At 42.2% G+C, this 16,452-nt stretch overlaps 1 protein-coding gene across 1 annotated transcript in view; it reads right to left on the reverse strand.

Moving 5' to 3' along the window:
- The window catches only part of ppp6r3.S (protein phosphatase 6 regulatory subunit 3 S homeolog), a gene marked incomplete in the record, with an annotated part of 61,767 nt that overhangs the window by 1,368 nt on the left and 43,947 nt on the right, over positions 1-16,452 (reverse strand). The window contains 6 exon segments of the mRNA NM_001091424.1: positions 6,921-7,040; positions 11,336-11,480; positions 11,582-11,679; positions 14,022-14,175; positions 15,236-15,354; positions 16,123-16,253. Of these exon segments, the coding sequence (NP_001084893.1) occupies positions 6,921-7,040; positions 11,336-11,480; positions 11,582-11,679; positions 14,022-14,175; positions 15,236-15,354; positions 16,123-16,253 (767 nt within the window).

Below are 16,452 nucleotides of genomic sequence, written 5' to 3' on the forward strand. Positions count from 1 at the left end.
ACCCAGCAGACCTGCGGCTTTACAGCACCTGAAAATTCTCCCCTCATTTCGCAGGGTGCCTGTTTTTTTTGCAGGTTACCTGCGGGTATCCAACCCGCTGCAGGACTCTAGCTCCCTGTGCGAGCAGCTATGACAACATGGCTGCTCGCACAGGGAGCTCACTCCCAGTGTAGGTAACGCAGCACTGGTGGGGGGTATTTTTCTAAAAAAGAGTCAGGAGATAAATAGATTTTTGTACTTACCGTTAAATCCTTTTCTCTTGTCCTACATTGGGGGACACAGGCACCATGGGGATGAAGATCCTGTTGCTTGGAGAAAGGACACTAAAAGGTTAAAGTGGCTCCTCCTCCTCCTGCTCTGGGCTTCATCCCCGCCTACCTCCTCAATCCTCAGTTTTCTGACCGAAGAAGAGATGACGAGCCCTACCAATTGCCCATGTGAAGAGAAGGAGCTCCTCCCCAATGCAAGCTAAGCACGGTATGAACCACCTGCTGTTTGAAATTGTTGGTATTTGAACAACAAAAATTATATAAGATATTACCTGATCAATATTAACATGAACTAATACAGGGAGGGAAGGCCTGTGTCCCCCAATGTAGGACAAGAGAAAAGGATTTAACGGTAAGTACAAAATCTATTTTTCTCTTGCCTAGATTGGGGGACACAGGCACCATGGGGACGTCCCAAAGCTACCCATGAGGGCGGGACTTTTTACCCCTAGTGTTCAGGGAATAACCACCTGCAACACTTTCCTGCCGAAGCTCGCTTCAGCTGAGGCGAATGTATGCAGCTTGTAGAATTTGGAAAAGGTGTGTGTGGATGACCACAATGCAGCCCTACAGACCTGTTCTGCTGAAGCCTGGAGAGGAACCACCCAAGAAGTGCTGAGTGAAGAAGTAGAATGAGCTGAACCCGGAAGGGTGTGGCCTTACCTCGTACCTCATAGGCCTTCAAGATTGTTGACCTAATCCATCTTGCATTGGTGGCCTTAGATGCCTTAAGGCTTTTCCGTGGTCCTTCTGGTAAGACAAAGAGGTTGTCTAGCTTCCTTCTACTCTTGGTAGCCCTGGTGTATGTTCTGAGAGAACGAACCACATCTACATATGTAACTGTTCCAAATTTGTTTTTTGTTCAGGACAAAATGAAGGAACCAGCAGGTCCTGGTTAAGATGGAACTCCTTAGGAAGAATCCAAGGTAGGTCTCAACACCGCCTTGTCCTTGTAAAAATCAAAAATGGTGGACAACAAGATAGAGCTGCTAGTTTTGAAACTAGTCTAGCCAAAGTGATGGCTAATAGAAAACTACCTGAAGAGTCAGCAGAGTTAATAGAATTGAGCCGATGGCTCGAACGGTTGCTCCTGCAATACAGAAGGTACCCTATTGAGATCCCAGGGAGGGATTGTATGACGGTATGGAGGTATCATCCTCAATGCTCCCTGTAGGAAGGTCTTGATGTTGGGCAGCATTGCAAGCTGCTGCTGCTGAAAAAGGATAGATAAGGCTGATACCTGAACATTCAGTAAGCTGAGTGCCAGCCCTTATTTCTAAACCCTCCTGAAGGAATAACAATAGGCTACTTTCATCCCAGGACTGTGGGTCTTTGGCTTTAGATTTACACCAGGATATGAATGTCCTCCATACCCTGTGGTAGATGCGTGCGAAGACGGGCTTTCTGGCCCTTAGTAAGGTCGGTATGGCCTTTTTTGGAACTCCTGATCGGGCTAGGATTATGGCTGCAAGTGTCATGCCGTTAAATCCAGCCATGGTGAACTCAGGTGAAGGATCAGTCCCTGAGATAACAGATCCATTCTGTCTGGAAGGTGGAATGGTGCGTCCACTGGTGAACTTATGAGCTCTTCGAACCAAGTGTGGTGTGGCCAGTAGGGTGCCACTACAACTGTTTCTACCCTTCTTGATTACCCTTGGCAGAAGTGCCAGTGGTGGGAAGACATATGCTAGGTGAAACTGCCACGGAACCACCAGTGTGTCCATGCTAGGGCCAGAGGGTCATTGCTTCTTGTGAAGAACCTCGTAAGCTTGTTGTTGTACCTGGATGCCATTAAGTCTACTTCCGGAGTGCCCCGCCTTGCCAGAATCAGTTGAAAAAACCTCTGGGTGTAGGCTCCACTCTCCCTGATCTAAGGTCTCTCGGCTGAGAAAATCTGCTATCCAGTTGTCCACTCCAGGGATACTGCGGAGATAGCTGGTACTGTGTTTTACACCCACAGAAGAATTTGCTGTGCCTCTGCGAGGGCAGCTTGACTCCTGGTGCCTCCTTGGTGGTTGATGTAAGCCAACGCTGTCACATTGCCTGACTGTATTCTTACAGGTAGATCTTGAAGTCTGCCTGACAATTGGAGCAATGACAGGTAGATTGCTCTTAATTCCAGGATGTTGATGGGGAGTAGTTCTTTCTGTGACCAACGTCCCTGTACTGTTAGGTCTCCCAATACTTCTCCCAACCTTGTAGACTGGCAACTGTTGTGATGACTGTCCACTGGTGATTGGGGAAGGGTTTTCCTGACGGAAGTGTTGTTGGTCAAAGCCACCAACTGATAGAGGTTCAAACTAGATCTGATAGGGGAATCCTGCAGTTTAGGTTCGCTCAGTTCCTCCTCTGGTGTTGGAGTAAGGCTCTGCATGGCTCTGGTGTGGAGCTGCGCATATGGAATCGCAGGATGACACTATAGTCCCTAGCACTCTCATGGCAACCTTAAAGGTACCTGATCCATTTGCTGCAGAAATGACAGGAGCCCCTGCATGGAGGTGATCTTGGATTGGGGAAGGAAGGCTCTTCCCAATGAAGAATTTAGATCAAGCCCTAAATATTCTGTACTCTGGGAAGGTATGAATCGAGATTTTTGGAAGTTTATCTGCCACGGTAACAGCATTAGTGTCTGGAGATGAGTTGTGGCCAGTGCCATGGAACGGGCCTTTACCAGTTGGTCGTCCAGGTATGGTATGACACTCACTCCCTGCAGTCGCAGGTCCTCTAGAGCCGCAGCCATGACCTTTGTGAATAGCCTTTGCGCGAAGGATAGTCTGAAGGGGAGTGCCAGGGATTGCCAATGTTCTCCTGCCACTGAAAAGTGAAGGACCCAGTGGTGGTTGGGATGTATGGGGACATGCAGGTATGCATCTTTGATGTCGATCACCGCCCTGAAATCCTCTATGTCCAGGGACATTAGGACTGACTGGATGGATTCCATCTTGAAGTGGTGCTTCTTTACATGGTCGTTTAGTGCCTTTAGGTCTAGCACCAGGTGAAAAGATCCATCCTTTTTGGGTACTATAAACAGGTTTAAGTAGAAACCGAAGCCCCTTTTACCCTTGAGGGACCGCCATTACTACCGCGGAGGTAGTCAGGGCGTGTGGAACCCCATGGAAAGCTGAGTGCCTGGGTTCTGTGGTAGGGAGCCTTGAGATGGAAAATCACCTCGGAGGTAGCTGAGCGAATTCTATGAGATAGAAATGATCTGTAGGACCCAGGGTTCCAGTACTCTATGCCGTCACACCTCCCGAAAGTGACTTAAGCGTCCGCCAAAGGGTTTAGCTTTCAGGGGTGGGCACCTCCTCATGCGGAGGCTGTTTGTCCCGTGCGGGCTTAGGTGCTGCTCTGCTTCCTGACCAAGAAGTGCTCTGCCTTGACTGGAATCTGGGGCGGGTCGGAGCTTGTTGCTTTTCATGTTGGGACCTCTGGCTCTGTAGCTTGAGAATTTTCCTTCTCTGTTCAGCACCAAAAAGTCTTTTTTTTTTTTTTCCGAGAATGGGAGACCAAGCAGAGACCACTTCAAGGTAAGATCTGTTGACCAGTTTTTTTTTTTTTGTTTTTTTTTGTTTTTTTTTTTTTAGCCAAAGGAAACGTCTGGCTGCAATGGATTATGCCGAAGCCCTTGTGACGAGCTTAGCCGCGTCCAGGACTGCTACGCAAATTTATGTATTTGTGTCCGCTATCGGAGCTAGAAAGAGGTCTGTGGAGGGGTCTTCTGAGCCATGAGTTGGGCCACCTGTTCCACCCAAACTTCCATTGACCTGGATACCCATGGGGTGGCAATAATAGGTCGTAGAGTTCTGCCTGCTGCTGTAAAAATCGACTTGCAGAAACCCTCAAGACGTTTGTCGATAGGATCGTTAAAGGAAGCCGCATCGACTACTGGAATGGTGGTGGTCTTTGACAATTTAGAGACCGGTGGGTCCACTGCTGGGGGTGAAGACCAAGGTCTGTAAAGTAAAAGGATAAGTTTGAGTAAAGCGATGGAAAATTGGACTCTATGGTCTGGCGTTTTCCATTGTGCTTTAACAATGTCACCCAGCTGTTCATAGGCTGGAAAGACACAAGAAGACTTCTTTTGCCTCTTGAAAATGTTATTGGTTCGCTCTGCTAAAGGTGGGGTGTGCCTGAATCAGGCTCTCGACCTCTCATTGTGATCTAGGGGTATCCTGATCCTATTCATCTGCGGATAGGATCTGTCCCTCTTCCCAATGCCTCTACCTGTTCATCAGGCAAAACAGGTGGGGAAAGGGGAGGTCGCTTTGTGGCCGACTGCTGAGTGACCAGTCTGTGAGGCTCTGTAGATAGATGCTGTAGGACATTATCTAGAGTCTCTGGAATTCTGGCTAGGTTTTGTAGACCCGCTAGAGATAGAGCGCACACCAATTCAGAATCCAAGCTCGTTTGATTAGCCGTAGCTGTCGCAGAGCTGGCTGGTAGGGCTGTGTAGGATTGTAATTGTGCAGTGACTGCTGCAGTCTTACAGGCTTCACATATTGGCTCAGCCAAAACACTAGCAAATTTAGGTCTGCAAGTAGCCCATGCCAAATACTAAATTGCATTGTTGGTACATGCAGTTGCCTGCTTGGGAAGGGACTGGTCATCTGCCCTGCCCGTCATGGCTATACTATGTAGTGCAACCCAGTAAGTAAGATATTGGGGAATATTAGGGGAGTCCAGAGGAGTGAACCACTTCTCCCCTGCGATCTGTGGAGACAGAGGGAAGTAGTGAAAAACCCCACAGTAGGTCCCATAGAGAGAGGGAAGTGTTAATCCCCTAGAGAAAGAGTAAGGGAAGTGTAACTACCTATTCACCAAGGTAGGAAGGAATGGTGCCTTGTTCTTCTCTGTGAGAGACAGCGAGGCTGGAAACGCTCAGTACTGGAGAGAGAGATGCGGATCCAAAATGGCCGCCAGAGAGGTTTCCCGGGCTTTGGTATAGTACTTTAGTAAGATGGCGCCCGTGAGGCGTGTGTGCAGCGACTCGTGCACAATGAAATAGACGCAGCGCCAGATGGTGGCGCGAAAGATCGCTGGGAATGGCACTGAGTTACCAATGCGGGGACTACTTTAGTGCTGTTGTCCCATTATGATCTACATATATAAAAGCATTGTTAGAATTCTGTTCCATGGAAAATATTACTTAATATTGATTCATGAGAAAATGTATATTGTAACCTTAACATAAATATCAATAAATATCAAATAAAAAGCATGAAACAGGAGGGTGATTTAGACAAACTGTGTGTTGACAGTGTCTTTATATCTACTGATGACCAGCTAAAGGTCTACTGGTAGATTCCATCTACCTTTTGGACATCCCTGGCCTAGGGAAATCTTTGTCAGAGAATAGCAGTGAAAGTGAAACTAAATGCCTAGGAAAATCTCTGTGAGAAAATAGCAGTGAAAGTGAAACTAAATGCCTAGGAAAATGTGTGAGAGAATAGCAGTGAAAGTGAAACTAAATGCCTTTCTGCAGAGCTGACAGGCAGCATGTAATGGGGGGAGGGAGGAGGGAATTAACTTACCTCCTTGTGCCAGCCAGGAATGCTCAATAAAAGACATACCCTCCGTCGTGGCTACTGGTGCAGCCTCCGGAGAGCGGGAACCAGTGCCCAGGGTAGTGTGGGGGGGGGGGGGGAGCTCCCCAGCCTGCAGCCTCCGTAGAGCGGGAAGGCTATAGAGCATCTTCAGATCAGAAGTCCTTGGCTGGAGGGGTTCTGGAAGAGAAACACTGACCCCCAGTAGTGGCATGATACTGAATAAATCTGTACCATTGCTCCCAGCCACGAAGTATCCATCCTCCATCTGAGGACACTAAAAGAAAACTGGGGATTGAGGAGGTAGGCGGGGATGAAGCCCAGAGCAGGAGGAGGAGGAGCCACTTTAACCTTTTAGTGTCCTTTCTCCAAGCAACAGGATCTTCATCCCCATGGTGCCTGTGTCCCCCAATCTAGGCAAGAGAAATTTCCTTCATCAGTAAATTAAAGGGGAAGCACAAAGGGGTGAGCCAAATGTTAGGCACCACTCTCCACTGCAGTGATCATCATTTAATTGGGTCTGTGCTCCTGGTACCTGAACACTGCGCTGTACCCAGGTACTTCTGTATAAGCAGATTTCAAGTTTCTTGCACTTTTTTTTAAGCTGGGGCATGTGCAGTAGAGAAAGAAGTCAAACTTAAGCAAAATATCCGTTTTTAATTTACCAGCACCAGCCTCAGCTAATTAAGACTAAAGGAGCAGAAGAGGATGGCTATGTTGTGCCCCTTCAGAAATACCCTGGGGCTGTGCAGTTTTTAGTGTCCTGGAGAACCAGCGTGGGATTTCACCTAACAATTATAATCATAGGGCTGGGTTAATTGCCTGAACAGAGGGCGCTGCTATAAAACATTTATATTATCAGTGTAAACATGGATAGCATCATAAAATCTGGAAACAAAATGTAGTAGTGTTGAAGTCAGATTATTTTAAAAAATGATTTCCTTTTTCTGTGTAATAATAAAACAGTCGCTTGTACTTGAACCCAACTAAGATATAATTAATCCTTATTGGAAGCAAAACCAGCTTATTGGGTTTATTTAATGTTTCAATGAATTTCTTGTAGACTTAAGGTATGAAGATCCAAATTTCAGAAAGAAAATGAACTTACCTCTGTTCTTGACTGCTACTACTGGGCTGTGAAGGAGGATTTTCCATTGCTGTGTCAGAGTTTTCCACTACACCATATTTACAAGCTGAATCATGAGAGGTAGTCAGTTTTCCTTCCTCACTATAAATAAAAAAATTTTTATTTAGAAATATATTATTATTAATATAGGGGTTGTTCACCTGCACACACTTTTTCCAGTTCAGATTGTTCACCAGAAATCAAGACTTTCCCAAAGACTTCCTATTTTCTATTTGAGACTGTTTTTCTAACATTGAAGTGTAAAGTTTTTCACCTTCTAAAGCAGCGCTGGGGGGGGGGGGGGTGTCGCTGACTCTTTAAAGGGATCCTGTCATTGGAAAACATGTTTTTTCCAAAACGCATCAGTTAATAGTGCTACTCCAGCAGAATTCTGCACTGAAATCCATTTCTCAAAAGAACAGATTTTTTTATATTCAATTCTGAAATCTGACATGGGGCTAGACATTTTGTCAATTTCCCAGCTGCCCCTGGTCATGTGACTTGTGCCTGCACTTTAGGAGAGAAATGCTTTCTGGCAGGCTGTTTTTCCTTCTCAATGTAACTGAATGTGTCTCAGTGGGACATGGGTTTTTACTATTGAGTGTTGTTCTTAGATCTACCAGGCAGCTGTTATCTTGTGTTAGGGAGCTGTTATCTGGTTACCTTCCCATTGTTCTGTTGTTTGGCTGCTGGGGGGAAAGGGAGGGGGTGATATCACTCCAACTTGCAGTACAGCAGTAAAGAGTGATTGAAGTTTATCAGAGCACAAGTCACATGACTTAGGGCAGCTGGGAAACTGACAATATGTCTAGCCCCATGTCAGATTTCAAAATTGAATATAAAAAAATCTGTTTGTGCTTTTGAGAAATGGATTTCAGTGCAGAATTCTGCTGGAGCAGCGCTATTAACAGATGCGATTTGAAGAAAAATGTTTTTTTCCCCATGACAGTATCCCTTTAATTGTTCTAAATTGATACATTTAGTTGACACATTTCTTATCTTTGTCCCTGCTGAGCAGAATCTCTGGGTTTCATTACAGGCAGCTGTTAGAATTGATACAATAGTTGCTAATATTCCAGAGATGCTGCTGATAAATGGATCAACTAAATGTTGCAAAATTGTAACAGTTCAGAAGCTCCAGGATCACTGAGCTGCCAGACAGACACCAGAGACACAGACATTATGGGGGTTAGTTACTAAACTCCGAATGCAAAAAATCATGAGTTTTTTTTTTTTATTATAAAATTGGACTTAAAAAAAAAATCCGGCATCTCAGACCTGTCGAGGTTGCATACAAGTCAATGGGAGAAGTCCCAATGATTTTTTGATGTGCACTGGGTTTTTGGCAAAATTCTGAGTTTTTGGGTGAAAAATTTGGTTGGAGTTTTTCAGAAAATATTGAGATAAATTCGGACTTTGATAAATAACCCCCTACATTTGAAACTCACATTTTGGGAAAACTAATTGAAAGATAGAAAGTAATTGTAAAAGGCTTTGTTTATGGTGAACCATCTGAAAACAACTAAACTGAAAAAAAGTGTTTGGAAACAAACAACTAGTTGGTTTCAGATTGTTCACCAGAAATAACGACTTTTTCCAATGACTATTCTATTTTCTATGTGTCACCGTTTTTCTAATATTTTAGTGTTAGTGTCACCTTCTAAAGCAGCTCTGGAAGGGGGGTCGCCGACCCTGTAAACTGTTTTAAATTGATACAAACTGATTAATTTCTTATCTTTGTCCCTGCTGAGCATAATCTCTGGGTTTCATTACAGGCAGCTGTTAGAATTGATACAATAACTGCCAATTGCTAACCCGTCCGCTCCCTACCCGCATCCAACCCAGGCCCGCTGCTCCCCTTTATTTATAGACCCGCCCCGCAGTGACGTCACAAAAGGGGCGGAGCAGGCGGAAGTCTATAAATTCCGTGCCGGAAGCCGGCAGTACTAGGTCGCGGGTGGGGAGAGCAGGAGAAGAGCTCGGCCCGCACATTTTGTCCAGGGGTCGGGCCGAACCCGCGGGTCGGCCCACACATCTCTATTGCCAATACTCCAGAGATGCTGCTGAGACATGGATGTTGCAAAATTGTCACAGTAGAGTCTGCACCTGAATTACTGAGCTGCCAGACAGGGACATTCAACTTTACACTTAGATTTTGTAAAAACAGTAAAAAATAAATAAGGAAAGTAATTGAAAAAAGTCTATTTCTGGGCAATAATCTGAAAACAACTGAATTGAAAAATGTGTTTGGAAGGTGAACAATCACTTTAAAAGGATAAAATGGCTTCATGGCTATGTATTGGTTAAACTAAAGGAATTGGAATAAAAATGAAGCCATGCAAGGGTCATACATGAGATGAACCAATGATAAAACAATACTGCAGCCTTTGCATAACCCCCCCCCCCCCCAAAAAAAAACAGTTTCACGAAGACGGTCGATATAGTGTAGGCATCCATATAAATGGAAAGTGTGTGTTGAATGCAGGAGAGTTGGGCAGATGAAGATACATACCAATAGGATTTCAATACTCTGTAGCCAACAGTGTGCAAGAGAAAAGGAAAAAGGGGAGAAGCAGGAATAAAACATGCTGCATTTAAAAAAAAAAAAAAGTTACTGGTTTGGACAGAAACGTGTTGAGTCTCATCAGTATCTGATCTACTACGAGGGACAGAAGCAGTGAAGAGGCATTTTAAGCCGGCCATAGACGCAAAGATCCGATCGTACGGATCGAGGATTCAAACGATTTTCGGACAGTGTGTGGAGAGTTCCGTCATTTTTCGTCGGACAGGTTAAAAGATCTGTCGGCTGCCGATAATATCTCTGAGTGTATTACCGATCGTACGATTTTCAGTGGGAGACCAGCTTTTGTCGGACATAACTTTCGTACGGGGCAGAACATCGTCTGATCGTTCGAGGATTCGAACAATCGGATGTTTGCATTTATGGGCAGCTTTATACAAGTTGCTGGTGCAAATAGAAATGTTTATTGTGATTGGTTTGTTTTTCCGCACCTTCTAACCACCTACCACCGCTATTAAAATAAACAAATCAGTTTGTACCAAAAAGAGAGTAACTGCCAAGAGGAGTTAACCAGGTCGCACAGTATATAATAATAATAATATTATTAATAATAATTATTGTGAAATAGATTTCGTATATATAGTTGGAAAATGGTGAAAGAGAAAATTCATGACTTATTTAAATGTGGTTAATACAAGATCACTTCAATCCATAAATAAATTCATTGTGCGAAAACCAAAACCATGGGGCACATTTACTTAGCGAATGAATAGAAGAAAAAATACTTCGAATTTCGAACGTTTTCTTTGGCTACTTCGACCATCGACTATTCGATTGTCGAAGTACTGTCTCTTTAAAAAAACTTCCAACCCCTACTTCGCCAACTAAAACCTACCGAACATCAATGTTAGCCTATGGGGAAGGTCCCCATAGACTTTCTAACAAATTTCTGATCGAAGGAAAATCGTTCGATCGATGGATTAAATTCCTTCGATCGTTCAATCGAACAAATTGCGGTAAATCCTTCGAATTCAATATTGGAAGTCGAAGGATTTAACTTCGACAGTCGAATATCGAGGGTTAATTAACCCTCGATATTCGACCCTAAGTAAATGTGCCCCTCAGTGTACTAATTGTGCCCCATGGGAATCAATTGATAATTAAAATCGTTAAAGTGCAAGGGTGCATAAAGTGCTAGTCGTATATTAAGCAGTTCACGTTCCACTAGTTTGTCAAAATAAACATAACATTTAATTGCTCCTTTAAAAACAAGAGGGAATTGATAAATTTAAAAACACGATCTGGTGTCACGATATTTATGATTATGTCCACAAAGCTCTAACTGTACAGATACTTTTATGTGCTAATACTTGTAGGGGGTTATTTATTAAACTCTGAATGCCAAAAAAGCTGTTTTTTTTTTATTTTTTTTTAATATATAATCCGAATTTTTCGTGGAAAAAGTCTGAATCCGAAAATCCGGCATCTCAGAACTATCGAGGTTGTATGTAAGTCAATGGTAGAAGTCCCAACAATATCCTGATCTGCACTGGGTTTCGCACAATAATCCAAGGATTTCGAGAAAATCCAAAAAATTCACGATTCAATTTTTACAGGTTTTTTTTTCCCGCAAAGGAAATGTTCGGGAAAATGTATTGATAATTAAGGGGAAAAAACCTGTGCAGATTTGGATCGGAGAATTTTCAGAAAATAATGAGATCATTGCGGTCTTTGATAAATGGGCCTCCCCTAGTATGTAAATTTCCTTGAATTACAGATCTTTTAATTAACAGGATAAAGGGCTAATTTTATTATAAGTGTGACAGGTACAATTTTTCGAAGTGAAGGATTTTTGAGATCGCAATTTACCAATTACCTTTTAAAAACAGCGGTCTCTGTTTTTGCATCTACGGTAAGGCTGAGCGTTTCTTTCATGCTGCCATTCATCACAGTTTCTGTCATCTGATCGGCATTTTCCCCTTCCTCTTCCCCGTCAGAAACTGCATCCATAGCAACAGTAACTAAAAGACATTTTATAGGAACCACTTAGCAGGCTAATAACACTCAGTTGTGAGGTTCAGGGAACAATGGAAACCATTATATTAAAACAAAACAAAAGTACCTTCGGTTTGTGCGGACGCATTTACACTAAGAGGATCCACTGGCTCTGTGCTTGTTTCCATTTCGACAGGAGAACTACTTCTTACAGACTCTTTTGTACTGAGAAAACAAAATTACGAGAAAAACCATTTAGGGGGGAATTCCCAAAAGTGACGGTAAAATAAGTAACCCAGAAGTGGCCAGAGGCAGGCGATGCTTTGAGTGGTTTGTAATAGCACCCCCTACCCTCCCCTTCAACTAAAGTGGTTTTATACCTTTAAAAATGGGTGTTGGTTTGGGCAATCTCTCCCTTTTTTAAAAGCCACAACAGCTAGTGGGAGGAGCTAGCCCTCTGATTAAAACCAAACCCAAGGTCAGGAGACACTGATCCCAAGGACTACTACTTTTATATTATTGACCAGAAGTAACAGTTAGGGACCACCGTATGGGGTTTACCTTGACGTGGTATGGTGGCTTACCAATTTTATGATCATAACTTTGTAACTAAAAACCCTTGTCTTTATAGATTTACCTCTCCCTCTCCCTCCATCCCTCTCCCTCCATCTCTCTCCCTCCATCTCTCTCCCTCCCTCCATCTCTCTCCCTCCCTCCATCTCTCTCCCTCTCCCTCTCTCCCTCTCCCTCTCTCCCTCTCCCTCTCCCTCTCCCTCTCTCCCTCTCCATCTCTCCCTCTCCATCTCTCCCCTCTCCATCTCTCCTCTCCATCTCTCCCTCTCCATCTCTCCCTCTCCATCTCTCCCTCTCCATCTCTCCCTCTCCATCTCTCCCTCGCTCCCTCTCCCTCTCTCCCTCTCCCTCCCCATCTCTCCCTATATATATGACGTCATTTTTGGCGCCAGATTCAAATGGGGGAGTGGTATAAAAGCACCATTTTGATGTACATGCATTATCCTTGAAAAAGGCCCTAATGTGGGCCGAAACGTCGGATCTATGTACCGAATAAAACACTTATTTTGATGAAAATAGTGGGTGTGCGGTTTCCTCATGCACAAATCTATATATATATATATATATATATATATATATATATTATATATATATATATATATATATAATATATATATATATATATATATATATATATATATATATGCATTTGTGTATAAAGACATATATATATTTATTGAATTGTTTGTTAGACAGGGGACCAGAGAACATGCATTGATTAGTAGGATAAGTCAGTTGCACTTCCATTGTATTTAAACGTATTTTTTTAGCCTGGAGTGCTCCCACTTTCTCCCCCCTTGCAGAAGTGGCGGTTGACAAATCTGTAAAATGTCGTACGAACAGCAAATTCATAAAGATGTTACGGTCTCTGAATGTCTCGTAAGTCCAACAATTTTCTAAAACGTTTATCTTTTCATCGGACAGACGACATTTTACCGAGCGTTTTTAAAAGACAATTTGACCAACATTTTTGTTTTGGAGAGCCTAATGTGTCTGAAAAAATGTCGGCAAAACAAGTAGGGATGGGTGAATTTTTTTGCCTTGTTTCACTGTGAAAATGACGGCCATAGACTTGTACGGCTTTGTTCGCCAAAAAAATTTCACTGCGCGTCAATTTTTTTTTTTTTTTTTTGACGCCCAAAGACTTTAATGGGCGTCAGCAACATTTAACCGGCGGCAAAGCGAAGCAGGTAAAATCCGCCCAAGCCTATTTAGGAGCAATTCATAAAAATGTCGGGAAAAGTTGCGCTGAAAAACAACGCCCATTTTTAACTGCACACTTTCAAAAGTGTCGTACACATTGGAAAATTGGCGGGTAAATGCTCTGTGAATTTGTCGGCTGTTACTACGACACTTTCTACGACATTTAAAAGACATTTTTTCGTTCCTGACACTTTTGTGAATTCCCCTCTTAGAGGCAAACTTATCAAGGGTCAAATTTTAAATTAGTGTGAGTTTTTTTTTTTAAAACTCCTATAAACTCGAAATTCGACAAATCTAAATGTATTAATAAAATCGGATTTTCTCAGCTCAGACAAATTTGATCGACCCTGAAAACTCGAATTGAATTTGATTCGAATTAGAAAAATTCAAATCTAACTTGAAAAACTTGATTCAAGTTTTTTTTCTGCAATCACCACCAAAATGATCCCTGGAACTCTCCCCTTTGATTTATACAGCAATTTGGCAGGTTTAAGGTGGAAAATAGTAGAATTCGAGAGCCAGAGTATTATAAGTCTCGAAATTTGAATTCAAATTAGAATTAAAGCTTGAATCGTGTATGGATAACTCACAATTTGACCCTTAATAAATCTGCCCCTTAGACAACCTGTAGGTTTAATTCACTCTCATTGAGGGGGGATCATCTCTAACATTTCTATAAACAGAAATGAACAGTCCACGGTGCTGCTGCACAGCCAACCCAATATCATTTTATATGGCCCAGCAGATCTTCTGAATGAGAACTACTACTAGAAACAAGAGGAATGACTTACTTAATTGGAGATGTGAGTTGAGAAAAAGAAGCCCAGTCAGTTTCTTTAGAAGACAAAGGCTCTTCTGTGCTCCATACATCAGAACCATCAGAGTCCAGGTTTGCTACATGTGCCGTTTCCATTGGTATGTCGAAGTTTGCAGTCCAGTTGCTTGCTAGAGGTTAACAGAAAGAAAGTCGTAAATTAAAAGCCATGCTAGGTTATATCAGCCAATGAAAGGACAGAGCAGTTTCTAATTCTGTTTTCTGCCTATTGCAAAAATTGAAATTTTATATTATCTTCAGCATACTGAAACTTTCTAAATAGAATCAATTAAATATTCTGCATTGTTTCTGAAATAATCAAGTTTATCTTCACTATTCCTCTCTCAGCAACTGTTTCTCTTCATTCATATCTTCATGGGTGTCAGATATTCATTGACAGTTAGATCCAATATATCTTATAGGGGGGCTCCTTTTGCCTAGAAGATGTATTAGATCTCACTCAAAAAACTGATTCCAGTATAAACAAAATCTAACAAAATAACTGCCTTTTGCACAAATCCTGCATGTAGAGAGACATGATGTCTGGTGAGTTTAATAGAGTGAGCTCTAATACATCTTCTAGGCAAAAGGAGCCCCCGTATAAGATATATTGGATCTAACTGTCAATGAATATCTGACACCCAACTGCTGAAGACAGAATGAAGAGAAACAGATGCTGAGAGAGGAATAGTGAAGATAAACTTGATTATTCCAGAAACAGTACAGAATATTTAATTGATTGCATTTAGAAAGTTTTTCTATTTCAGTATGATGAAGCTAATATTAACTTTTCATTTTCACGATAGTTCCCCAGATACAACAGACATTCTTTCCCTGTCAGGTAACCAGTGAGCAACACATAAAACATTGTATAATGGTGTGGCTCAAGGCAAGAGACATAAAGGGTGATAGATATGTATATGTCACTTTAGTATGATTCCAGGAAATATATGTATATTTTTAAATTTGCACAAGTCAAATTATATAATATATTAAGCTTTTAATTACTTTAATATCAAGTTACATCTAGAGTTTGCATTTACAATTAAAAAAAAAATGGCAATCACATATACTGCAAAAACTGCTCGGATTCCTGGATGTATGCAACCCCTTCTAAACCACTAACTGAAAAAATGAGAATTAACTGCAAGGATTTTCCCAAATGCTTTGATAAGGAGCATAAAGATTTACCTTCATTAGCATCAACTTCCATTTTGTCTTCGTGGTTAACTGTGCTTGACTCAAATCCCTGCTTAATGGTTTCTTCCTCTTCGGAATCTGTGCTCTCTTCGCTGTCTGTGCTTCCTGAGCTATTGGAACAATCATTTATTAAAAGCAAAAAGAATCCAATTCAAAACTAGCAATTTCATTATTCTCATTCCACAAAGTGAAGAGGAAAAAAAAATTTGAAAGAACATTCTATAAACACTAATCGAAACTGAATCCACCATTTTGGATACCGCCAACCCCCGAATCCTTCACGAAAGATTCAGCGAATACCGAACCCGAATATGCAAATTAGGAGTGGGAAGGGAAACATTTTACTTCCTTGTTTTGTGACAAAAAGCAACGCGATTTCCCTCCCTTTGCATATGCAAATTAGGATTCTGATTCGCTTAGGCCGAGCAGAAGGATTTGGCCGAATCCTGCTTGAAAAGGCCGAATCCTGAACCGAAACCTGGATTCGGTGCATCCCTAATTTTTATACAAACACAGTTGTCCCAGTTGCATTTGAAAGGTTCATTGCATATGGTTTACAATAGGGATGCACCGAATCCAGGATTCGGTTCGGGATTCAGCCTTTTTCAACAGGATTCGGATTCGGCCGAATCCTTGTGCCTGACCGAACCGAATCCGAATTTGCATATGCAAATTAGGGGTGGAGAGGGAAATCGCGTGACTTTTTGTCACAAAACAAGGAAGTAAAAAAATGTCCCCTTCCCACCCCTAATTTGCATATGCAAATTAGGGTTTGGATTCGGTTCGGTATTCGGCCGAATCCTTTGCTTAGGATTCGGGGGTTCGGCCGAATCCAAAATAGTGGATTCGGTGCATCCCTAGTTTACAAGTATGTTTACCTTGACCTCCTTTGTGTTTCTTGTGAGTAGGAAATATTTTTCTCTTCCCAGATGTCTTCCTCATCTGATCCACCGTCATCAAACTGTTGTATTCTCTCTTTGCAGCAGGCCTCAAACAGAGCGATGTTAGCCTGCACAGAGTGTTACTATGAATACACCAGGAGTACACCAAACAATACTTAAAGAGGCAGATTTATCAAGGGTCAAGTTCATTTTTAAAACTCCCAATCGACCAATCGAAATTCATTAAAATTTTTCAAATACGGGTGAATACTATGGACCCGAAAACTCGAATTGAATTAGAATCAAATCTAGTATTTTCTGCACAAA

This window comes from Xenopus laevis, chromosome 4S (assembly GCF_017654675.1).
Source record: "Xenopus laevis strain J_2021 chromosome 4S, Xenopus_laevis_v10.1, whole genome shotgun sequence".
In the NCBI taxonomy this organism is placed as follows: domain Eukaryota; kingdom Metazoa; phylum Chordata; class Amphibia; order Anura; family Pipidae; genus Xenopus; species Xenopus laevis.